Source organism: Chrysochloris asiatica, unplaced genomic scaffold (assembly GCF_000296735.1).
Source record: "Chrysochloris asiatica unplaced genomic scaffold, ChrAsi1.0 scaffold00011, whole genome shotgun sequence".
Taxonomy (NCBI): Eukaryota; Metazoa; Chordata; class Mammalia; order Afrosoricida; family Chrysochloridae; genus Chrysochloris; species Chrysochloris asiatica.
Genome location: NW_006408529.1, coordinates 27,793,116 through 27,818,821, shown reverse-complemented (window position 1 = coordinate 27,818,821; position 25,706 = coordinate 27,793,116). Strand labels below are relative to the sequence as shown.

Sequence of the window (25,706 nt, the reverse complement as noted above, 5' to 3'; positions counted from 1 at the left end):
ACATGACAGGATGGCATTTACCAGCAACATGGCATTTTGTATGGATCCCTGAGTGGCGCAGATGGCTAAATGTGTGACGGATAACCAAAAGGTTGGTGGTTTGAGTCCAGTCAGACGTGCATTGGAAGAAAACCTTGGTGATCTGCTTCAGAAAGGTCCAGCCATGAAAATCTTATGGAGTACGCTTCTACTTAATTCCTAAAGTAAGATTTGTTGGATCTCATTCAGTTGTGTGTAATTGACAAAATAATAATAAAAGACCACTTTTGAAAGTTTGAACTGAGAAATGAAGCTTAATAAGAAAGATTTTAGGAGTCTGTTTTATACTTCAAGGGCGCTAAACACTGCTTTTCTAAAACTCAACTTCTCACTATCAATCCTTAGCATTTTTATTCCTTCCACTCTTGTATGTACTTAGGTTCATATGTTAAATATTGCATACCTGCAACCCATTCCTTACTTGGCATTTATTTAATTACCTGTGTGCTTTATAGAGGAGTCCTGGTGTAGTGCTATAGGATAAAACATTGGAGTGCTAACCACAAGGTCAGCAATTCAAACCCACCAGCCGCTCCTTGGAAACCCTTCACAGGGTCACTGTGAGTCAGAACAGACTCAGCAGCACTTAACAACATCCTGGTGTTGTGCTATAGGATAAGACTGTATCACAAGGTTGATTTGAACCACAAGGTCACAGTTCAAATCCCCCAGCCGCTCCTCATTGCTGACTTGAAGACACTTAACATTAACAGCACTGCTTTATAGAAAAAGTTTTGCTGGCATAATGGTTAAAGTACTTGGCTGCTAATGAAAAAATTGGTGGTTAGCAGCCACTCCATAGAAGAAAATGTGGCAGTCTGCTTTCATAAAGCTTATAGCTTTGGAAATTCTGTAGGATAATTTCATAGGATCGCTATGAGTTAGAATCAACTTGGTATTAGTGGGTTTGGTTTTGGTTGAGTGCTATATAGATTAAAAATTAAGCAACTACTAAGAGAAACATTTTTGCCGTAGTTTGTCTCATTGAGTGGAATTAGAGTACACATTTTAGTAAACCTTTTTGCATTTTGTGATACTGATCAGTTGTTGAGAGCTTCTGTCCAGTCACAGCAGACTCATAGCACCCTATGCACAACAGAAGGAAACACTATCAGATCCTGCACCATCTCACAATTGTTTTTATGTTTGAATCCATTGCTGATGCCACTGTGTCAATACATCTCCTTGAGGGGGGTGGGGGTCTTCCTCTTTTTGTTGACCTCTTCCACTTTACCAAACACGATGTCTTTCTTCTGGGACTGGTACTTCCTAATAACATGTCTAAGTATGGGAGATAAAACCTTGCCATCCTGGCTTCTAAGGAGAATTCTGTCTGTGCTTATAATACGGATTTGTTTGTTCTTCTGGCAGACCCCAGGGTACATTTAATATTTTCTCCACCACCATAGTTCAAATGCATTGATTCTTCTACAGTATTTCTTCTTCATTGTCCAACTCTCACATGTGTAGGAGGTGATTAAAAGTATCATGGCTTGAGTTAGGTGCACCTTAGTCCTCAAACTGATATCTGTGCTCTTGAACACTTTAAAGAGGACTTATGCAGTAGAACTGCTTAATGCCATACAACATTTGATTTATTGGATGCTGCTTCCATGATGGTTGGTTTTGGATCCCAGCAAAATGAAGTCTTTTCTCTATCTATTATGATGTTATTTATTGGTCCATTGTCAGGTTCTTTGTTTTCTTTACTTTGAAATGCAATCCATACTGAAGACAATAGTCACTGATCTTCATCAGTAAATATGTTAAGTCCTCTTCACTTCCAGCAAGCATGGTTGTATCATCTGAATATCACAGATTGTTAATGAGCCTTCTTCCAATCTTATTGCCACGCTCTTCTATATATAATACAGCTCTGATTTTTTGGACCACAAGGTCAGTGGTTCAAATACCACTCCTCGGGAGCCCCATACAGGTTTGCTATGAGTCAAAGCCAACTCAGTGGCACTAAACAACACCAGATTGGATAAGTGTGGTGAATGGATACAACCTTGGCACACACCTTTGCTGATTTTAAATCATTTTTCTATTCCCTTGTTCTGTTCTAACAACTGCCTCTTGTTCTGTCTACAGAATCTTCATGAGCACAAGTAATTGTTCTGGAATAGCCATTCTTCACAGTGTTATCCATAGTTGTCATGGTTCACATAGTCAAAATCTTTGCAAAGTCAATAAAGTACATGTAAATGTCTTTCTTGTAGTCTCTATGTTCAACCAAGATCCATCTGAATTCAGCAGTGATGTCCCAGTTCATGCCCTTGTCTGAATTCAGCTTAAATTTCTGGCATTATTTTAGTGATCAGTGTCCAGCAGGTTTTGTTTTCCATCTTTGATTTGGTAAAATACTGATGCTTGCTACGTACTAGAGGGGCTTTATGTGGGCAAATGGGTTATTTGTGAATAAGTTTTTAGAATTAATTCTGAAGTTGTTGTTGTTAAGTGCCGCCGAGGCGATTCCAACCCATAGCGACCCTGTATAGAGTTTCCAAGGAGCAGTAAAATTAATTTTCTCCTTATTGTAAAATTATGGCGGGTAAAGCCACTTTAATCTTTAATCTATATTTAAGTTATTCATTTATATCTATGAAATAGTGTATATTTGTATTAAATAGTGAAAAACACAAAATATTTGTAGATGATAAGTTTTTAACTCTGTTTATTTCTATATTGAAGTTCTTTTTCTTTTTCCTACCCCCTTTTGACCAATGATACAGAGTTTTGACAGTATACTATGTTTAAAGTAGCCAGTCTATTAAAGTACTCCTGGTATGGAGCTATAGGGTCAGCACTAAACTGCAAACCAAAAGGTCAACAGTTCAAACCCACACCAGCGGCTCCTTGGAAACACAGGGTTGGTATGAATCAGCACCGACTTGATGGCATTTAACATCAACAACAAACATCTCTTGTCAGTATTACCTAGCAGAAGGAATGAAAAGTTGCATTGAGACCATCATTCCCTTGTACAGCAGGAGTTCTCCAAGGTTTTATTTCATGGATCATTGACATCAAGCTGAAATTTAAGATGCAAAGAAATTTCACAAGCAGTATGAAGTCTTCCATATAGATTTCAGCAGTAATACATAGAAGTCCTTTATTCTCTTTATGCAAATAGTAATTATTGCTTCATTTCTTCTGTGCTATTTTTATTGTATAGCTATCTGTGGCACAGAGGGGAGAAAATCATTAAACATGGTGAACAATGAAATGAATTAGTAAAAGTTTAAAATAAATCATCTTAAAATAATATCTGATGTTTTATTTTTCACTATGGAGAGTCTTTTGATAATTTTAAAGCTTGACCTTTTGTGATTTGGAGATTTTTTTCCCTTTACATACATGTATATATAAAAGGTAAATTCCAGATGCTTCCTTCTCATTTATCTGTAGGGAACATCTCTGTCTTTTGGTATTCTCAACCTAATTTGCTAACTCAGATCATTAAATATTGTTGCTGTGTGGAGAGTCTTCCAAACACCAAAGAGAGAGAACAGATGGAATTGTTTGGTGTCATAGGTTATAGATTGATATTTACTTGAGAGTAATGTATTTAGGTTATCTATGTTTAAAAAAAAAAAAAGAAAGAAAAAGAAGAAGTCCTACTATGCTATGAGCCCTGGTGTGGCTCTCTGTAGGATAAGCACTCAACCCACAGTTGATTAGAACTGCATGGTTAGTGGTTCAAACTCACTCCTCAGAAACTCTATACAAAGTCACTATGAGCCTGAACCAACTCAATAGCCCCTAATAACAACAGCATGCAATGAGGAAAAAAAAAAAACATATATAAAAAAAAGATAAGAAACCTGACATTTTAATTTGGACTATATGTGAACTAAGAGTTATATTTTTCCTAGTAAAAATTTATTATTTAATTTTTATCGTGTTCAGTTCTATGTTTTATATTACTGATACAAATATGATAAGGTATTTGTTATTTACAATGAGGTAAACTGACAAAAATAATTATAATCCAGCGTAACTGATGCTATATCAGTTGTTGCAAAGGAAGTAGGAAGACGGGAGCAACGCAGTGCCTAGAGGAGTTGAAGAACTGACTTTTCATTTCAGTTTTGATGTATAGAAAGGAATTTCCTTGACAGAGAATGAGTGAGAATACAGTGTTCTAATATTTAAAAAATGGGGAGATAATATATAAATATGAATACATATATATATGCCTCTTAGTGTTGTTGTTAGGTACCTTTGAGTCATTTCTGACTTATTGTGACTCTATGCACAAAAGAATGAAACACTGTTTGGACCTACGTTATCTTCACAATTGTATGTTTGAGCCCATGGTTGTGGTTGCTGCCACCATGTCAGTCCATTTCATTGGGGGTCTTGTTCTAATTCACTGACCTTCCACTTAACCAAGCATGATGTTCTTCTCCATGGACTGATCCCTCCTGATAACATGTTGGAAGTATGAGAGAAAAAGTCTCACCATCCTAGATTCTAAGGAGCAGTCTGGTTGTATTTCTTCCAACAAACCCATTTGTTCTTCTTGCAATCTATGGTACTGTCAATATTTTTCTCAAAACACTGTGTATCAAATGCATCAATTCTTTTAGTGTCTTCCTTATTCATTATCCAAGTTTCACTTGCATATAAAACCGCTGAAAATACCATGACACACCTTAGTCTTCAAACCGCTATCTGTGCTCTTGAACATTTAAATGGGTTTCATACAGCAGATTTTCATAATGCGATATGTCATTTGATTTCCTGACTGCTGCTTCCATGAGTGTTGAGTGTGGATCCAAGCAAAATGAAGTCTTTGACAGCTTCAATCTTTTATCCATTTATCATGATGTTGTTTATTAGTCCAGTGGTAAGGATCTTTGTTTTCTTTATATTGACGTGCAGTCCATACTGAAGGCTGTAGTTTTTGATCTTCATCAGTATTTTTTTTTTAAGTACTCTTTGTTTCTGTCAAGCAATGTTGTGTTATATGTATATAACAGTATTCCTCCAATCCTGATGCCACATTGTTCTTTATAGAGTCTAGCTTCTTGGATTATTTACTCAGCATACAGATTAAATAAGTGTAGTAAAAGGATACAACCCAGGTGCATACCTTTCCTTATTTTAAACCTTTCAGTATCCCCTTGTTTTAATCTAATGACTGCCTCTTTGTCTATGTACAAGTTCTTCAGGAGCACAGTTAACGTGTTTGAAATACTCATTCTTCATAATGTTATCTGTACTTTGTTTTGGTCCACACAACCAAATGCCTTTGCAGAGTCAATAGAAACACAAACATCTTTCTGAATTCTGTGCTTTCACCCAAGATCTATCTGACATTAGCAGTGATATAATTCATTCCATGCCCTTTTCTGAATCAGGCTTGAATTTCTGGCAGCTCCCTGCCAGTGTACTGCTGCATCCATTTTTTAAATTTTCTTAAGCAAAATTTTTACTTGTGTGTAATATTAATGATACTGTTTGATAATTTCCACATTCCACTGAGTCACCTCTCTTTGAAATGGGCACAACTGTGAATCTCTTCCAATAAGTTGATCGTGTAGCCTTCTTTGACATTTCTTGGCCTAGGTGAGTCCTGTATCCATTTATTCAAAGGTTTCAATTTGTATTCTGTCAATTCCTGGATCCTTGTTTTTCACCAGTGTCTTCAGTGCATCTTGGACTTTTTCTTTCAGTGCCCTTAATTCTTGATCATATGCTACCTCTTGAAATGGTTGGATATGGACCATTTATTTTTGGTGCAATGACTCTGTGTGTTCCTTTCATCTTCTTTTGTTGCTTTCACATCATTCAGTATTTTTTACATAAAATCCTTCAGTCTCTCAATTTGAGGCTTGAATTTTTCCTTCAATTCTTTCAGTTTGAGGAATGCTGAGCATGGTCTTCCCTTTTGGTTTTCTAATTACAGATCTTTACACATTTCATTATAATATTTGACTTTTGTTTACTCAAGTTGCCCTTTGAAACTTTCTGTTACCCACTTTTACTTTTACCATATATAGCATTAAAAAAAAAAAAAAAAAATACTTGCTGTTATGTTAAATCTGACTCATGGCAACCCCGGTGTGTTAGTCATATCAAACTCACTTTCTTCTACTTGATTCCACCTTAGGGCAACCCTATGCAGGGTTTCTGAAGCATGTAAATCTTTCCAGGAAGAGAAAGCCTCAGCTTTCTCTTACTGATCAGTTGGTAGGTTTGAAGTGCCAGCCCTTGGGTTAGCAGTCCAGCATTTGTCCTATAGCGCTACTAGGACTCCATGATGCCCAAAGGCCCCCCTCTTTCCTTGCTCTCTAGACTAGGAAAACATCCTGTCTTTTGTTTTGTCTGTTGGTTCTGCTGTTTCTGGTCCTCTGATGCTCCTCCAGTGTTACAGCTTTCTGCCCCTTGAGCAGGGAGGCCCAATACACGGATCTATGAGTCTGAAGGACATGCTTCACACCTGACTCTTCTTTAGTGATGGTGAGATCCTTCTTCCTGCTTAGGAGATGACTCGTTTTATATACATTAGAATTCCAAATTCGTACAATCACAGTTAACCCTGTTAACCACTTCCACTGGAATCATATAATCCTTTCAGCATCCTTTCCCACCTTCTTTTTCACACACCTATCACCACAGAAAACTTCCTCATATTGACGGTGTATAGAGTTTCAGAGGAGTAGCAGCTTGTGTGTTTGAGCTACTGACCTTAGTTAGCAATCCAGCGCTGATCTTACAGCACCACACTAGGACTCCATTCACTGCACTTCACCTTTCAGATTTACATACATTAAATGTCTATGTCAGCTATATGTTAAATGTATGTGTATAATAATAATTACAAGTATGTATAGTAGGGTCAGGGCCCCTGGTGTGGCGCTGTAGGATTAGCACTGGACTGCAAACCAGAAGGTTGGCAGTTCAAACCCTCCAGCTGCTCATCGGTACCCTATACAGGGTGACTTTGTGTCAGAACTGACTTGACTGCACTTAACAACAACAACATAATAGAGTCAGATATGCAACAAATAATTGTGCAAATAATTATTTAAATTCAATTATGTTCTTAAAGATATTTTCAAATGAAATAATACTCAGACTTAAAGGCACATGGATCTTTAATGGAATATTATCCTAGTACAAACATCAATTTTGAAGTTACAGTTGCTCAAATTAATATGTATTTAAAATATATCAGTATATGAAGTTACTTACATAACTTTATATAATTTGCCAGAGTTTAAAGTGTGTATTTTAGTGACAAAATTGTAAAATTATGGCAGGGCATGCTTTTATTTATAGTATTTTTCTTGTCATTGAAAATCTCTTATCTGTAACTGAATGAGAGAATTTGGAATCTGTTCCTTTTCTTAATAAATACATTTATAATAAGTATCAACAAAACCCCTTTACAAGTTGAGTTGGTTCTGACTCACAGTAGTGACTCATGTGACCCTGTATTTAGAACAGCCTTGTAGATTTTCCAAGTCTATAAGCTTTACAGAAGCAGACTTCTACATCTTTCTCCCACCCAGCGATTGGTGGATTCAAACCGCTGACCTTTTAGTTCACAGTCAAGCTGCTTAACACCTGCACCACCAGGGTGCTTCATAAGAAATATGTTGTTGTTAAGTGCTATCAAGTCAGTTCTGAATGACAGTGATGCTGTATAGGGTTTTTGAGGAGCAACTGGTGAGTTTGAACTGCTGACCTAGCGGTTCAAACCTACCTTGGAGTCCAGGACTTACCCTCCAGCACCACACCAGAACTCGTGGACATGTCATTGAAAGTATTAGTTTTCATGTCTTAAAAAAAACATTTCATTTTCAGAGAAATCTTTGCAGAAAGGTGTCGTTTTATCTTAACCAATCTATCAATTACTTCTACCAGTAGGCCATCTGGGGGAAAATAAAGTAATTTAAAATTTTATTTAAAGTTCCAACCAGACCAAATTCTGGTAAGTATCCTTTGACCAGAGACAGGGATATTTTCAATGAATTCACTAAGATACCATCTTTTTTATGCCAGTGAATGCAGAGCATGAGCAGTATAAGATTGGTTCTACCGTCAACCATAAAGGCTTTGATTTAGCATAAACCCTTAATTGTATCATCTCTTAATCCTTTAAATTTTGGGATTCAAGAAGATGAATTAAATATCATTTAGAATTTAAAACTGCTTATATAAAGCCTATGTTAGATTACCAATAATAATAATAATTTATTCTTATAAAGATCACATTTGCTTTTTATGGTAAGAAAACCATTGTTTTCTGTTTATCACAAAAGAATATTAATGCTGTAGTTGTTTTCAAATTGTGATAGAGAGAAAATCTTTCTCTTATTTTAATGTGTTATAGCAAAAGCGTCATATGGTAGAAGAATATTGATAGATGAAGATAATTTTAGATTCCTTTAATCTTGTGTAATGTACTAACAGTTTTGTTTTTTTCCCCCAACATCTGTTATCATTTATTTTTAAATAGACAAAATACCGATTCCTTTCCTAGGAGCAATAGTAAACTCATCATCATGTGTCACTGAGATTGGATTATAATGTAATGTAAATGTATTTGTCACTCGTTCAGTAGGATACTCAGTGCCTCTGGGTATTGTATGTAATTTATACAAATAGCTGCTGTATTTTCTAGGATTATGTCAATATTGTGAATGATTTTTAAACATTAGAAAAGCTGTTGACAAGATCAGCAAGAAACTGAGGAGCGTGCAAAGTAGTTGAAAAATATTTCATGATAGAGGCATTAGATACTTGTAACAATGGATTGTACCAAAAAATTAAACTGTATCCAATACATATTTACATTTCTTTTTCTCTTTTAACGTTGTTGTTGTTGAATTAGTTCCGACTCATAGAAACCCTAAGTTTCCGAGGAGCTACTGGTGGGTTTGAACTGCAAACCTTGAGGCTAGCAGTCCAGTGCTTATCTTACAGCGCCACGCCAGGATTTTAGTATTACAACAGTCGATAAGACATAGCTAGAAGACTATCCCCATCACTTTAAATACAGCAACAAAACTGTTATTTCGGAGTTTAGAGCTAACAACTCAGATTATAGAGGCTTTTATTCAGCCAGTCACACAATGAAGAAAGCACTACAAATCAGTCTTGACAGATTATCTATCACCTAGCTTCCTGCTCTATCAAAAATAAGATTTCCTTGTTGTTACAAGTTTTATTTAGTTTAGTCTTTTTTTTTTTTTTTTTGGCCATAAATAAATAATGTGTACGCTGCTTTTATCCAATAATATGTTGTTTTATTTGACACAGTGAAACTCAAACTAAGAGTTTTTCACTTCTCAAGGACGTTAGGTTCAAAAGGTATCTTTAAATAAATTATGTTGCAGCTATGCTTTACTCTTTCATTTATGTATTCTGTATGACTACTTTGCATTGTGATAGAATTAAATAGTTGAAAATGTGTTTCTTTACCAAAAAGTTGGTCAACTCACAATCTGTATAATATGGACAAGATCAGCAGTTGAAACCATCGATTGCTCCTTGGAAACCCTATATAGGATCCCCAACTGTCAGAAATGACTTGATGACACTTAACGACAACAAAGAAAATAAAAATTCACAGCCGTGTTACCCAGTTTTTCATGTTGTTAAAGAATATTGAAAGTACTGTGGACTTCCAAATGAATACACTAATCTGCCTTGAAAGAAGTACAGCCAAGCATGATCCTTAGAGGCTAGGATGGAAAGACTTCATCTGTCAAACTTTGGACATGTTGTCATGAGGGATCAGTCTTAGGAAAAGGTCATCATGTTTGATAAGGTGGAGGGTCAGTGAAAAAGAGTATCCACAATGAGCTCAATTATAACAATTATGAGGATGGTGCAGGACCAGGCGGTGTTTTGTTCTATTGTAAATAGGGCGCTATGAGTTGGAACCAACCTGCCAACACTTAGAACAACCCAAGAACAATTGCTGTCAACTGCTTATCTTCCTTTCCTTGCAATTTTTATGTTTCTCTTTAAAGAAATGAGATTATATTTTTACATTCCTGTTTTCATTGAACATGGTAACAAATTTTTGCTATGTTTTGAAGATCTTTTTCTCATATTTTTAATATAGTTACTTTATCATATGTGTGCACAGTACATTAATAAACAATTCCTATGTAGTTGATTGTTTTTGTTGTTGTTAAGTGCCATCGAGTCGGTTCCCACCCATAGTGACTCTGTGTAGGGTTTCTGAGGAGCGACTGGTAAGCTTGAACATTAACCTACAGCGCCACAAAATTTGCAAACAAACACAATCTACTACTAACCTACAGTTTTGCAGGCCCAACCACCTAGCAGTACCCTAGAAGAAAGGCTTGTGATTTGTACCTGTAAAAATTAGAGACAAGAAACCCCTGTGCAGCAGTACTGGTGTATGCTCCATGAGTTAGAACTAACTGTAGGACAATGGATATGTGGCTGATTGACATTGATTTTAATTTTTCATTATTAAATTTTTTCTGCAATAAAAATGTACATACTAAAACTTTATTTTTGTGATATTCATTATTTCTGCACAGGAATGGAGTTTCTGGGCATATGTCTTTCACTTTTATCTATTCCTGGTCAGTGAGAACTAAAGATTTGCACAGATCCCTCACATTCTATTCCCTTAAATCTTCCTAAGGTAGATTCCAGGCGTTTATTCTTTTCTCCTTTCTCAATTTAATACAGCATAGTTTTTTCATATTGTGTAAACCACTTAATAATTCAAGGAAATCTATATTGTTAGCATGCATTTGCTCCCAACAAATGGAGCAGCTTATAAGATTTTATTTAAATGTAAATTTAAATGTAAAAGCATATCTGATACATGTGTTTGAAATGGCAGTTGTGTGGATAATTTGCACACTCGATATCTTTAAAATCTGTAGTATGAACTGGTTTTGGAGTAGTAAAGCTCTTTGTGCTTGTTGAGCTATCTCTTTAGTTATTTCACCTCGTTCTTATGATCATTTTCATCCAAACCTTTATGCTTTATTGGTTCACATTTTCACTCGCCAATCTTGTGACTTCAATCAAGTTATTTTAACCTCTCAGGGATTCAATTTCCTATTGTAAAATGAAGATAATAATATTATCACAAAGCCTTTAAGTGGATAACATTCCAGTGGAGGGAGAAAGACAAGTAAATAAAAAACTTACAATATGTAAATTCACTAAGAAGTTATGGAGGAAAGTAAAAAGGATAAAGTCAACCAAGACAGAGGACGCTTCGTGGGTAGAATGTCTTTTTAGCCGCGTCCAGATGGAAGTGAGTTCTTTAGACATGTGGAGGAAGACCATATCAGGCAATGAGAATAGAAGATACAAAGGTCATTAGACAGAATGACAGCTTAACGGAAGAATATAAAGTGTAAGAGTTAGAGGAAGTAAGGTAGAAAGTGAGAGGGCAGTTGGGCGGAATACAAATCTTGTACAGTCTTAATGCTATTTTGAGGTCTTTGGATGTAATTTAAAGTGAAATGGAAGAAAGGCATTAGACTTCTGAGTAGAAGGATAGCATGACCTTACTTTAAAGCTCTTACAGAAAAGAAACTATGTTTAAAACCTAGGAGTAGGTCATTTGTAAGAAACAAAAACAAAACTCATGAATGAAAATATTGAAACATTTGCTCTCTTTCAAAGTCTTGGTATGGCACTGTAGGATAAAGCACTGGACTGCAAGGTCAGTTTGAACCACAAGTTTGGTAGTTCAAACCCACCAGCTGCTCCTTGAAAACCTTATACAGGATTGGTATGAATCAAAACTGTCTTTACAGTACTTAACAACAAAAGCAACATGGACAAAATACTGAATGATACAGGAAGCATCAAAAAAAGATGGAAGGGAATATCCACACCTTACCAAAAAGAAATAGACAGTGTTCAACCATTTCAAGAGGTTGCGTATGATGAAGAACTGAGGGTAACGAAAAGGAAGAAGTCCAAGCTACACTGAAGACATTGGCATAAACAAGGCTTCTGGAATTGATGGAATAAAACTTCAAATCTTTCAACAAACAGGCAGCACTTGAGATGCTCACTCATCTATGCCAAGAAATTTGGAAGATAGCTTACCTGGCCATGTTTGTGCCCATTCCAAAGAAAGGTGACATAATTCGGAAATCATTGAACAATATCATTAATATCAAATTAAGTAAAGTTAATAAAGAGAATTCAAAAATGTCTGCAGCAGTACATCGACAGAGAACTGCCAGAAATTCAAGATAGATTCAGAATTGGATGTGGAAATTGGGATATCATTACTGCCGTCAGCTGGTATTGACTCTAGTCCAGTTGGTGGATTTATAGAGGGTACGGCTGTGAATGGGCTGTATGGCTGCAGTTGCTGCCTACTGTTGGATGGGGCAAGAAGAGAAAACACTCCAGGAGAAAAGCAACACACACACACATACACACACACAAAACAAAACAAAACAAAAAACCTGGAAAAACTAAAAAGTAATGAAAAAAGAAGAGAAAAAAGTGGCTACTGCTTTTCTCTCCACCAATAAGTAGAATGCCTCTGTGCTACGTACTGGCATCTTGCCTTTACAGTTGCAAAAGAAGGTTCAAGATGGTTCTGCTGTGCCTCTCAGACCCACACATATAGCCAGTCTTTTTTGTTTTTCTTTTTTTCCTTTTCTTTTAGCCACTTCTCTTAGTAAGAGCTAACACAGGGCTGGCTGGACCAACTTCGCAGATTTCCAGCAGCGCTTGCCCAACGGGAGCTGTTGTTGCTGGCCTCTCCTCTGTCAAATGGTACTTACCACCTTGGTGTCCAAACCATTCCACCTGAGAAGTGGTACTTTCCATGGGTTTGTACACTGATTAAGGCTGGCCTTGCCTGTGGTCAAAGGGGAAGTATAGAGAACCGGAGAGGAAAAGAGGCAGGGGGCAGGATTTACACCTTTGTAAAAAATATTTACACCTTGTCTCTGCAAAGCACAGGTACATTTCTTGTCTCTCAAGCCACTCCCACATACTCAAGATGACTGCGGCAGGTCCCTTTGGCCTCTCCGTATTAAAAGTTCCCTCCTTTCTTGACATGTTTTCTCAACTCTCCCAGTAAGCTCTCAATCTACTTATTTAGCCCTTTATCTGAATTTCAGAGTTCTAGGACCATCCTTTGCATCTGTGTCATCTGGCTTTCCATATCCTTGCTGCAGAATGACCACACAGCCATTCTGCCTAGTCTGCCATCTTGCCCCATCTCCATCTTTCTTAGTGTTGAAGCTCCTGTGAAACATACCCATCTTGGATGACCCTGCTGGTATTTAAAATACCCGTAGTATAACTTAATGCATCACAGTGATACATAGGCTCCCGAGACAAGTTGTGGAAATAATTCATTAATAAATATCAGTGGCTATCAAACTATGTATCATTTTTGTTGTAGTTGCAAAGTGCTGTTGAGTCAGTTCCAACTCATAGCAACCCTGTAAAAAGTTTCCTAGGAGTGGAGGGTGGATTTGAATTGCCATCCTCATGGTTTAATAGTCAAGGGCTTATCCTACAGCACCACACCAGAAACCCATGTGTCATTGTTGTAGCTGTTAGTAATTGCTGTCGAGTTGATTCCGACTCATAGTGACCCTGTATAATGTTTATGAGGAGCGGCTGGTAGATTGAAACCACTGTGATATTGTGATACATATATATTTGTGGAAAGAGATCCACTGCACTTGCAGGGCTTTTTCTCTTATAAACATTAGGCTTCCAACCGAGGTTTTTGTTGTTTTTTGTCTTTCCCCAAAACAATGCAATGAATAGAGTCATTTAAAAAGTGTTTATATATAGGAGTCGATTCCACCTTATAGTGACCCTGCACAGGGCTTCCAAGGCTGTAAATCTTTACGGGAGCAGAAAGCCTCATCTTTCTCCTGTGGAATAGCTGGTAGTTTCAAACTGCTGACCTTGCGGTTAGCAGCCCGCCTCGTAACCATTAAGCTATCAGAGCTCCTTTTATGTATAGGTAGGTCATTGTAAATATAAATGTCTAACTGCAGAAATGATCAATTGTTGGATAAGAACAACAACATGATCATAAATGGGTAAGCCCAGTTGCTCTGTAGAGTAAACTTCGTAAGATCCACAGTTCTATCCCACCAGCTGCTCCATGGGCAAAAGATCAGCTTTCCTGCTCCTGCAAAGATTTACAGTCTCAGAAACTGTATACAGGGTCCCTATTAGTCAATACCAACTAATAGTTGATACCAAAATAGAAATAATATTAAGAATTCCCTCTGGCCCTCTGCAAATAAAATGTACAGTCATAACTGGATGATAGATACCCTTTGAACTTCTCCACCATTTAGAATAGAAAGTATTTAGATACACCCTGCACAGGAAACATAGATGCTGCTGTGCACATTAACAGTGGAATGAATACAAGAAAATCAGAATAAAACCAGTTAAGCAAATTGAGATTATGGTTGTTTTCTCTAAAATGTTTAATCCATTTAGAATACATAATGATTTTATTTGTGGAATTAGTTCTAAATGGTGCTGTGGGTTAATATGCTGGACTGCAGAGTCTTTAAACCGCAAGGCTGACACTTCAGATTCACCAGCCGCTCCTAAGAAAACCTATACAGGATCACTATGAATTTGAACCTTCTCGACAGTACTTAACTGCAATAAAGTCTTACAGTATTCAATTCCAGAAATGGTTTAATTACATGGCAGAGTATCCTGTAGAGGTGGAAACAACAACAAAAAACCCCTGCAATTTGTCTCTGGAAGAAGTATTGATGCTTTTGACTTACAGCATTGTGAAAGAGTAATGAATATAATATGGCGCTGTCGGTTAATGCACCAGACTGCAAGGTCAGTTTGAGCCACAAGGTCCATGGTTCAAACACACCAGCCACTCCTCAGAAACCGTATACTGGGTCGCTGTGTGTGGAAACTGACTCAATGGCTCTTAACAACAACTAGAAGAATATACAAATTTGTTATGAAAGAAATACAGCCAGAATGCTCCTTAGAAACCCAGATGGCAAGACTTCATCTCACCTACTTTGGACATTTTATTAGGAGTTCCTGTCCCTGGAGAAAGATGTCATGCTTGGTAATGTAGAGGGTCAGCAAAAAGAGGAAGACCTTCAGAGAGAGAGAGAGATTAACAGTGGCTACAACAACAGGCTCACACACAGGACCAGGTAGTGTTTGTTTCTGTTGTATACAACAGAAACCAACTCAACACCTAACAAAATCTTTCACTATGACAAAGGATACTTGATGGTACAGTGCTCGGGTCAGCAGTTTGAACCCAACAGACACAAGTATACCAGTCCTTCTTCTGTAAAGATCACAACCTTGGAAACCCTGTGGGACTCTTCTCTGTTGTCTTATAGGATATTGTGAGGATAGACTTGACAGCAAATCCAGATTTGATTTGGATTTTTGGTTACAAAACAAACATTGATGCAGAAGTTATTGTTTGTTCACATCCTTAAAATTTCAAACTATTAACTGACAGTGTTTGTTAGATTGTTTTATTTTTGTTTGCTTTCATAAGGCAATTGTGGACACAAACACACATGGTATTAAAATGAAACCATAATTATATTAATACAGTCTTATTTTGTACTATCTAGAAATACACCATTGTGTCTATTTTTTAAGTTCCAGTGAGTCTATCCTGACTCATAATGACCCTGTATAGGGGTTCGGAGAAGTGGTTAATTGGTTTGAACCTTGTAGTCTAGTGCTTATCCTACAGCACAACACCAGGTCTATGTAACTAGTCCATATTATTAGGTATGAAATGTCTTACCTGGCTTTGAGAGTTCATATTGTTTGTGTAAGCTATGAAAGTCCTAGAATTATGCATAGTTAGAATTAAACCCTCAAATATAGAAAGTTTAAAGGCTCAGCATTGAAATTTCTGGAAATAAGGCATTTATTCATACACAAAGAATGGTAACTTAATATAGACATTTTTATGTGTTTGCTTCTCTGTGCATTTGTGATAACCGTTGTAAAACAGAATACATTATATTCAGATCCAGACCTTAAAAGTTTTTATTTGCATGTTTCTACTATTCCTTGACAACTCCTGTAGATGCTGCTATTACCATGGGAATGGTCCTTCTAAATGAAGCTGCAACTTCCAAAGGAGATGTTGGGAAAAGACGCAGTAAGTCACTGTGTTGGTGGTGGTTTTGTGATACAGTTTTAATTTTTAAAAAGTGATTTTCACTTTATTGTATTCAGCAATTGTATTCAGCAACCTTTTACTTGCTTTACTTTCTGCCAGTATTCATTTGAACTCCAGTTGCTTGAATATTGTCAGAAATGAAATCTCATAGAAGCTGCAACCTAAATAAAGGCTAATGGTTTTTACAACTTGAACTCAAAACTGAGAGAATGGTGTTCTACAGAGTTGAAATTAAAACTGACTGACAGATTTCTAGACCATATTTGGCAATACCATACCTTATCTACTCCCTCAGTTCCAAAAATGGAACTCAAACTAGCTTTATTTGTATGCTAGAAATTTTAAAAAATCATATTTCATCCTTACAAAAGCAGATAGGACCTTTTGATTTCCTTTGTTTCCTTCTATCTTTGCGTTTTAAATCTTTCCCTTTATTTTGTAATCAGTTTGTTCAGATAGCATTCAAAATGTTTTTTAGAATTCTTTGAAATTAATTAAATGATAAAAAGCATTGTGTGAATGTTTTATTCTTACATGTTTACTTATTTATTATTGAGAGAGAATACTAATTTATGATATTTGAATAGAATAAAAGCCACATCATTTCAATATAATTATATGTTTTCTTTTACTTGAACTTAACTTCATTTTAGTTGGTTGGGGTTTTTAAGCATTCAGATTTTATAAGCATATTTAAATTTTTTTTTACTAATAAAAACAATGACTCTTGTTTGCAGAAATACTCAAAACAGACATTCAGAGGAAACCTGATACAACTTACTATTTGTTATAGAATTTCTTATGATAATTTTTAAAGAGAAAATAAATAATTGTTATATTGTCAACTTTCCTGGGACAAAGTAATGTTGAAACCTGGTCTGCATACTCTAGTGTAGCATGTGCCCTCTGTTCTTTTGTAAATCAAGGAAACATTAATTACAACAATAGTAACTTCTTTGCACTGTTAATCTGCTCAAGGAGATCCACTCTTTATTCATAGCCTTTTGTACTCTAGGATGAACTGTTTCTAAATAACATGCTTTTACTAAGACAATGTGATTAGTCTCATAATATGAAATTGTATTTCTTTGCAAATTTCATATGACATCTGGAGAAAAAAAAATTTACTTAGCAGTCTAATAATGTAAATGTCTCTGATGATTTAGCCAGTGCTTCATAATTCAGGTGCTAATAATCTTGTTTGTGGTTTAGAACATATTTCAGTTTTTGCAGGGGGAGTGTAGTTTTATCACTTACTGGATTTTGTCAGAGAAGAAACCACTAAAAGACAAGATCAGTCAATTTTGTTTTCTTACCTCACACAGTACATGGAAAAATAATGAATACATTGCATTTTGGTTTGTTGTACCTGTATATGCCATGAACTATTAAATACAAGCAATCTGTTAAATACATTTAAAAGTACAAACATTTTATTGTCATTTGATGTTTCCAGACAGTAATGGTGTTTTCTTTTTCTAGTCATTTGCCTAGTGGGATTAGGCCTGGTGGTCTTCTTCTTCAGTTTCCTGCTTTCAATATTTCGTTCCAAGTACCATGGATATCCTTATAGGTAATATATTTAAGCTAAAATGTAATTTTTTTCAGTTTTAACTAATAAATGAGATTTAAATTATTAATAAACATTTGAAGAGTAAGATAAATTTGATAACTCATTTGCCAAATGACTTTTAATTCATTTAAGCAAGGTTTTGATCACCTGCCATGTTTTCAGTGTACTGGAACAAACAAGAGTGATAAGGTTTGGTCCTTGTTTCAAAATAGAGTATTTTATTTTAGAGATGCACATACTCAGGTCATGGTGGTGGTGGTGGTGTGCCGTGGAGTTGGTTGTGACTCGTAGGGACCCTGTTTAGAGTTGCTGAGGCAGTAAATCTTGATGGAGGCAGAAAGCCTCATCTTTTTTCCTTTGGAGCAACTAAAAGATTCAAACTGTTGACCTTATGCTTACCAGCCTATCCTATCATCCCCTGTGCTACCACTTAACAATAACTAGGTTCATCTGTATTGTTATATGTTTCAGATTATGTATTATATATGCACAGGACAAAGAAAGTTTTAAGGTATTCATCAAAATTTCTTCTCTTAGCTTGTGTATCCATCGTGAGTTTGACTTATTTGCAAGATTTTTCCTCATCTAATCTACTGTTGCATATCTAATAACTTTGTATCATCACTAGAGCTCTGCAGACATTTGCCTTTTTAAGATAAATAAAGGAAAGTCAACTTGAAAGGTAAAATGTAAAATGTTTAAATAATCTTTGATCACTAAAAGTAATCATAGTGCATATTTGGTAAGATTTTCACCAACATGTCATAATTGGAGGAACAAAGATGCTGAAAATTCATTCTAAGACCACATTATTATTGCTAAACTATAGTATACGCAATTTACTAGAGTATGTGCAATGGATGTACTCTTATTTTTTGTTTGGGAATTAGCCATTGCTTCACTTCTTGAGCTTATTCTTTACTCTGCTTTGCTTTTAAGGAATAAATCCAGGATTCCTTTCTCTAGGACAACCGATCCTTCTTTCTAATGAAGAAATAAAGGCCTTGAATTTCCTTTCTCAGGGATTTTGAAGACTCTTTCTGTTGCAGTATAGCAGTAGTGACATGTAACAGTAGTGACATGTTCACATCTTTTTCATATGTAAACAATTATTTTACCAGAAAGTTTTTGTATAGTTGATGGCATGTATATTTAGCTTTGTCTAGTGGACAGAACTAACCCTAGGTAGGTGTGAAGCATATGGGGTTCCGGAAAAATAAGACACTTCAACCTTTTTGGTTTTTTTCATGAGACAAAAGCATATGTCCCAGTTCTCGTATTCTCAAACTAATTCAAAATAAATGTGCTAGGGAGTGGAAGAAATTGTTATCAGATATGAACTATGGGATCATCTGTCTTAAACCCTGCCTGCAACTTTAATGATTTTTTTTGAAAAAAATCACTCTTGTGGGCAACAACAGTTGTAAGAAAAGCAAACAAAAGTCTTCAGTTTATTCATGTTACTGTTTTTGAAGTTCAGTGACCAGACAGTTTTGGTTTTGAAAATGTGAAATGACCAAAATAATCAAATCCAAGATTAATATTCATAAAAGGTAAAGTTTTTTCTTTTCTGTTCTACTTCATTATGAAACTATGGTTCTTTGTGGTTTAAGAAGGCTAGTTTGACATGCACATATACTATAATGGAAATTGTACTTTAAGAGAAATATAAATACTCTAGTTTTAAATTCTTTTATCCAAGATGCCAAAAACATTTAACTCAATGTATTCTGTAGGACTTATAATATGTCAAAAGATTTAGCTCTGTTTCTATAAATAGGTAAATTATAATATGGGATGTTGTGAGAATCTTAGACCCTGATTGACACTAGGAAGATGGAGTAAAGTAACGGGGAATTTTGAGGTTCCTTTATACATTGGGATACTGATTTATGTGAGGGAGCTTCAAAAAATTTGTGTAAAAATTTGATTATATTTTAATTATGTTTTCCATGAACTTTTTAAAGGCTCTTCACCTAAGTAGAGTTTCTGACTGGTGTAAATGGTTAAGCACTCTACTGCTAGCCAAATGGTTGATGGTTTGAACCCATCCAGAGGCACCTTAGCAGAAACAACCAGGCATTCTGCTTTTGAAAGGTCATGGCCTTGAAAATTCTATAGAGCAGTTCTATTCTGAACACATAAAGTCATTATGAGTTGGAGGTAACTCAAAAGCACCTAAAACCAACAACAGTATTATTCCCTGTATAGTTTATTATCCAGTAGAGATAACCTGATTAGGAACATTAAAGAAAAATTTAGTTTTTGCTAGGTTCTTATAATCATGTTACATTCTTTTTGTTGTGATATGAAGAATATTTAAGATTATGTGTGTCATCATAAGACCAGTTAAGTTGTTGTTTTGTATAATATTCTAGTTCTTTATCCAAAACAGATATATAAATTCTGTGAGTAGCTTTTCAAAATATATAGAGGGGTATTAAAAATGTTGTAAGGAAATTCTATTGTCTTTTAATTACATTGTTCCATGATCTTTTTGAATGCCCCCTTGTATATTTTAGACTTCACCCTAGATCCATGGACCCCTAGTGGTGTAGTGGTTAAGCACTCATCTGCTAATCTAAAAGTTGGTGGTTTAACTCACCAGCCGGCCCATGGGAGAAAGATATGCAGCCTACTTCCATAAAGATCTACAGCCTTAGGGTTACTGTGAGTCAGTCAGCGTCTGTCGGACAGCAATGGGTGTTTTTGAGGACCTAGATACAGAGAGTAAGCTTTTCAGAATGAGAGTATATGCTTACTTACTTTTTATACATAGAGTGGCAGTGAGTTTGAACTGATTCTGTAACACCTAATACAAACTCTGGCTACCATATTGCCCTTTTTTTGTAAACTGCTTTCTTAAAAAAGGAAGGGCCTGATTGGTTGAGTAGTAACTCACCAACACAGGGCTTCCAAATTGGGTAGAAATTCCATTGTATTCTACCACATACACTGTGAAGCACCATGTAAACCACACTCATGTGCCTTCTTCACCACAACTACTTTTCCTGTTCATCAGCTTAATCTTATATGTCAAATGTCTAATTCCACTAATATTATTCATTAGCCTCCTGACTTTAAATTAGGCACTTATTTCAATGGAACTTTTGAGGGAAGCCAAATACAATGACAGAGACATGTAAAAGATAAAAGACAAAATAAAAGCCTTAAGTAAATATAAATAATAGTCTTTATTTCAGTTCATTTATTTTTGGAAGAAGATAATGTGCAAGATAGATCTTAGACATTCCTAAGGGATAGTTTCAAACCTTTTGTTATTTTTCAAATATACAAAATAGCTCCCAAGAATAATTTCATATTTTAAATAAGCTTTTTTAGTGAGAGAATTTCTGCTCCCATAAAGATTTACAGCCTTGGAAACACTATACCGGGCCGCTGTGACTCCACGGAATATAACCGCCACCATTAACCACCCTGTATGACGACATTAAGTGAACAGTTAAATGCATTGAAATTAACGTGGTTTCTACAGTATACTCAGCCTTCTGAGGAATCATCCAGACTATGGTTTCAGTAGAGCCTCCAGACTAAGACAGATTAGGAAGAAAGGCCTTCACTTCCATAAATTAGCCAGTGAAAACCCCATGGATCAGAATAGAATACTGTTCATTATACTGTTAGAGGATGAGCCTCCTAAGTTAGAAGATACTCAAAAGTACACAGTGACTACAGTACTACTACAGTAATGGACTCAGGCATGCCAAGATACCAAGTACCAACCGCAAGAAAGGAAATACACATTTTTGGCAACCTAAGAGACAAAATTATGCATTTATTCAATAAATGTTAATTGAGTAATCATTTTATGCCAGTTACTTGTCTAGTCACTAGGCGTATGACCATTACTAAAAGGATCAAAACCTCTGCCTTCGTTGAGCATGTATTGTGAATGGGGACAGGGAGGTAGTGAGGAGTCAGAAAAATGTTTTAAAATAGTATGTTTAAAGAACGATTATTTTTGTTGTTGAGTACTTGAAGTACTTGGTTCCTGTTTAGGGTTTCCAAGGAGCGACTGGTGGATTTGAATCGCCAGCCTTGTGGTTAGCAATTCCACACCAGTACTTCAGAACGGTACCAGGACTACAGTGTCACTCCAGGCCTCAAAAACAATCCCACTTCCATTGATTCAATTCTTTCACTACAGGACACAGTAGAACTGCCCCTTTGAGTTGCCAAGACTTTAAATCTTTATAAAAAGTTGACAACCTCATCTTTCTACTACAGAACAATTGGTGTGTTTGAACTGCTGACCTTGTGGTTAGCAGCCCAATACTTTACCAACTATGTCCTCAGAGTTTTGAAGACTATACCTGAATTTCAAAAGTGAACTATTTAACTAAATCACCCAAATTCGGAATACCTCATGATTGTTTCGGAGAAAACTGAGAATATCGTTTATGTCATTCTTTGTCTATGACTAGTAAAAATTCTTATGATCAGGTGACAGTCTAGAAAAATCCATTAGAGGATATTGTTACTAAAGCTAGATTCACCAGAGAATCCAGAAGTTTTGCCCTAACAGTATATAAACAGTAAAAGTGGTACTTGTTAAGTGCCATTGAGAAAGTTCCAACTTATAGTGATCCTCTTTAGGGTTTCTGAAGAGCATTTGGTGGGTTTGAACCACCAGTCCTGTGGCTAGCAGTCCAGTGTTTATCCTACAGTGCTACACCAGCAGAAGCCATAGTGATGTCTTTAAAATGTACGACTTGGTTATTCAACTCTTCACTGACAGTTTTAAATAATTTTCTTGATAAATTGTCTCTTCCTAATTTAATTTCTTTTTATTCTCTTGACAACTTGCACTTGTATAATCTTCTCTTCATTCTGTCTTTTCTATGTATATAATGGTGAATCATTCATCAGGCTTCCATAAAGCCTTGTAATCACAAACCATCCCACTCTTCCATCATTAATACTCAAATTATTTTACTTTGTCAGGTTTATGTTCTTGTTAAGTTCTGTGGAGTCGGTTCTGACTCATAGAAACCCTATATTTTCCAAGGAGTGGCTAGTGAGTTTGAACTGCTGACCTTGTGGTTAGCGGCCATTGATTATCCTACAGAACCACACCCCAGGACTCCTTGTCAGTTTTATACATGATATATATTTCTTTAATTGTATTTACAGTGTTCCTGTTGTTGTGGTTAAGTGCCATAGAGTCGGTACCAACCCATAGCGACCCTGCATAGGGTTTCCAAGGAGCAGCTGGGGAGCTTGAACTGCCAACCTTGCAGTTCAAACGGCTTTGCAGTCTGGCACATTAACCCACAATGCCACACCAGGACTCCAAAGCGTTCCTGTAAACTACCAAATTACGATTTAAAGGAACATTATAAATGAAAATCATACCAATTTTACTTTTGTAACCTTATTTTCTTCTGTTACTCTAGCATATAGATAATATGCTAATGTTACCATAGTAATTATTTATATTTTAATATAAATATATTTCGATTTTAATCCATTACACATTATCCTTCTGAATAAGATTTTTTTTATTTGAAATTATATTAACTAAAAACTGATCATGGTAATAAATGGATAATATACATTAAGAGCATTGTACTTCAAGGTGGATCTTAAAATGCTCTTGTTGATGATGACTGTGACGCCATTTCTATTTAATTTATTGTTCCTGGCAACCAGGAATGGCACATTTTGTCAACCAGGCTTGTCTGATTCAAAATGGCCAATACTTGCCCATTTCAGCTCACTAATGTCTAGGATATTGATCTTTATGCATTCAATTTCATTTTTGCAAATTTCAATTTGCCTAGATTTGTACTTCCTACATGCCATGCACCAATTATTAATGGATATTTGCAGCTGTTTTTCTTCATTTTGAATTGTGCCTCATCAGAAAATTAAGGTCCCAAAAGCTTTGCTCCAACCATGTTATTATGGTTTGAGAAGACAGCTTTTCCCCACTCATATTTTGAGTACCTTCCAATCTGAAGGGCTCATCTTCCTAGCACTATATCTGTGCTCAGCTGCTACTTACAAGATTTTCAGTGGCTAGTCAAAAGTGTTCAACCTCTCCTTCTTCTAAGTCTATCATACTCTGGAAGTTCATCTGAAATCTGTCCACCATAGGTGACCATGTGGTACTTAAAATACTGGTGGCATAGCTTCCATCAGAGCAGCACACAAGCCACCACAGTATGACAAACTGACAGATGATTGGTGGTCAAAGAAAGTTATTCCCTACTATATTGAAACGTTTTAATCTTCAGCAAGCTAAAGATTATTTAAAAATGACTGTATCTGTCATCAATATAAAATGGCAGAAGTGCAAGTCAGAGTCAGAAAAGGATATGGAATAAAGGTTATCAGTACTAATGTTGTTTGGGTCTTGACCCAGAACAAAGAATACAGGAAAGATGTTTACCTGTGTCTTATTGATTATGCAAATCAATATTATGCAAAGGCCTTCAGTGAAATAATTGTACATTCCTCAAAGCAAATTATAGACAACATTACAAAGAATGGAAATGCCACAAGATTTAAATGTGTTAACACAAAACCTGTACATGGATCAAGATGCAGCCAGTTGAACAGAACAAGGGCATACTGCATGGTTTAAAGTTGGAAAAGGTGTGACAACAGAGTTGTATACTTGGATCTTACTTATTCAGTCTGTATGCTGAATGAATAATGCAGGAGACTGGATTATATAGAGAAAGAAGCATCTGAATTGGAAGAAGACTCATTTATAACCTATGGTATGAAGATGACACAGTCTTAACTTGATGAAAAAGAAAACACTTATTGATGAAGGTCATAGACTTCAGGTTTCATTACAGATTATACCTGAATGTGAACAAAATAAAAATCCTTACCACCAAACTAATAAACAATGTGGTGATAGAAAGAAAATGAACTTGGCAACAATTTCATTCTTCTTGGATCAATTACCAATGTCTATGGAAACAAAAGACCTTCTATAAGAAAGATATGAGAGACCAAGTGAAGTAGACACAGATGTAAATCTTGGAACTCTGAACCTCAGAAAAAAGGTTAGAGAAGTGGATTGAGTGCTAAGGTTAGAGAAGTGGATTGAGTGCTTGCTGGGAGGAGAGGCTGAGCAGGGACAGCGAGAAAGGGAAACTGACTGGTGAATGGCCAACCAGACGTGGTGCCACCATCTTATGAGCTGCTTTGGCAACAAAGGGTGGCCTAGCAGAGCTGGTTCACCTAGGCAACATGAAATATATGATTCCTTTTTGTACCCACATTTCCTTGGTAACCAGAGGTGTGGATAACTCCTGCCCTCCTCCATCCCCAACTCTAACCTTGCTCTCCAGGAGTTCTGAGCCATGTAGTTGTGAATCCACACAGAAGACTGCCTCACTGTTTTGGTTCACAGTCGTGCTGCCTGTATTCAGGAGGACTTGGCTAGAGAACCTACAGAGTATTATAGCAGTTACTCTGCCTACACCTGCCCTGTGATCCAAAGAAACACTGAAACCGGCTCCATCAAGGACCCTCCATGAAATACTTCTGGATTGAGTGCCTTGAACATAGATAACACCGAGGCTGATAGGAATTCCATCTAAGCCTGTTACTATTCCTGTCACATCAGTCTCGTATCTACTTCATGAGCCTCTTAGCTTTCTGGAGTCCCTCAGAGTTTTCGCCTCTTCAGCAGCAACAGCTGCACTACTTTTTTGTTTTGTTTTTACAGTTGTTTGTTTCATTGTTTTTGTTCATTTATCCTTTTTCTTCCTCCTTCTCTTTCCATTCCTTTGAATTTTATCCTATTCAGCTTTTGTTTTTCCTTTTTTTCTTCTGTTTCTCATTTCTCCCCCCCCCCCTTTTGTTTGTTTGTTGTTGTTTTTGGTCTTTTCTACTCTCAGCTCTATTTTCTCATCTTCCATCTTGCTGGTTTTTCTAAGTGGGTTT

The 25,706-nt window shown here is 36.2% G+C and overlaps 1 protein-coding gene across 2 annotated transcripts in view; it reads left to right on the top strand.

Moving 5' to 3' along the window:
• TUSC3 (tumor suppressor candidate 3) overlaps positions 1-25,706 on the top strand; it is a 265,224-nt gene that overhangs the window by 226,318 nt on the left and 13,200 nt on the right. For both annotated transcript variants that reach the window (XM_006834474.1, XM_006834473.1), the window contains exons 8-9: positions 16,109-16,183; positions 17,687-17,777. In XM_006834474.1, coding sequence (XP_006834537.1) covers positions 16,109-16,183; positions 17,687-17,777 — 166 coding nt within the window. The remainder of the gene's footprint in view (positions 1-16,108; positions 16,184-17,686; positions 17,778-25,706) is intronic.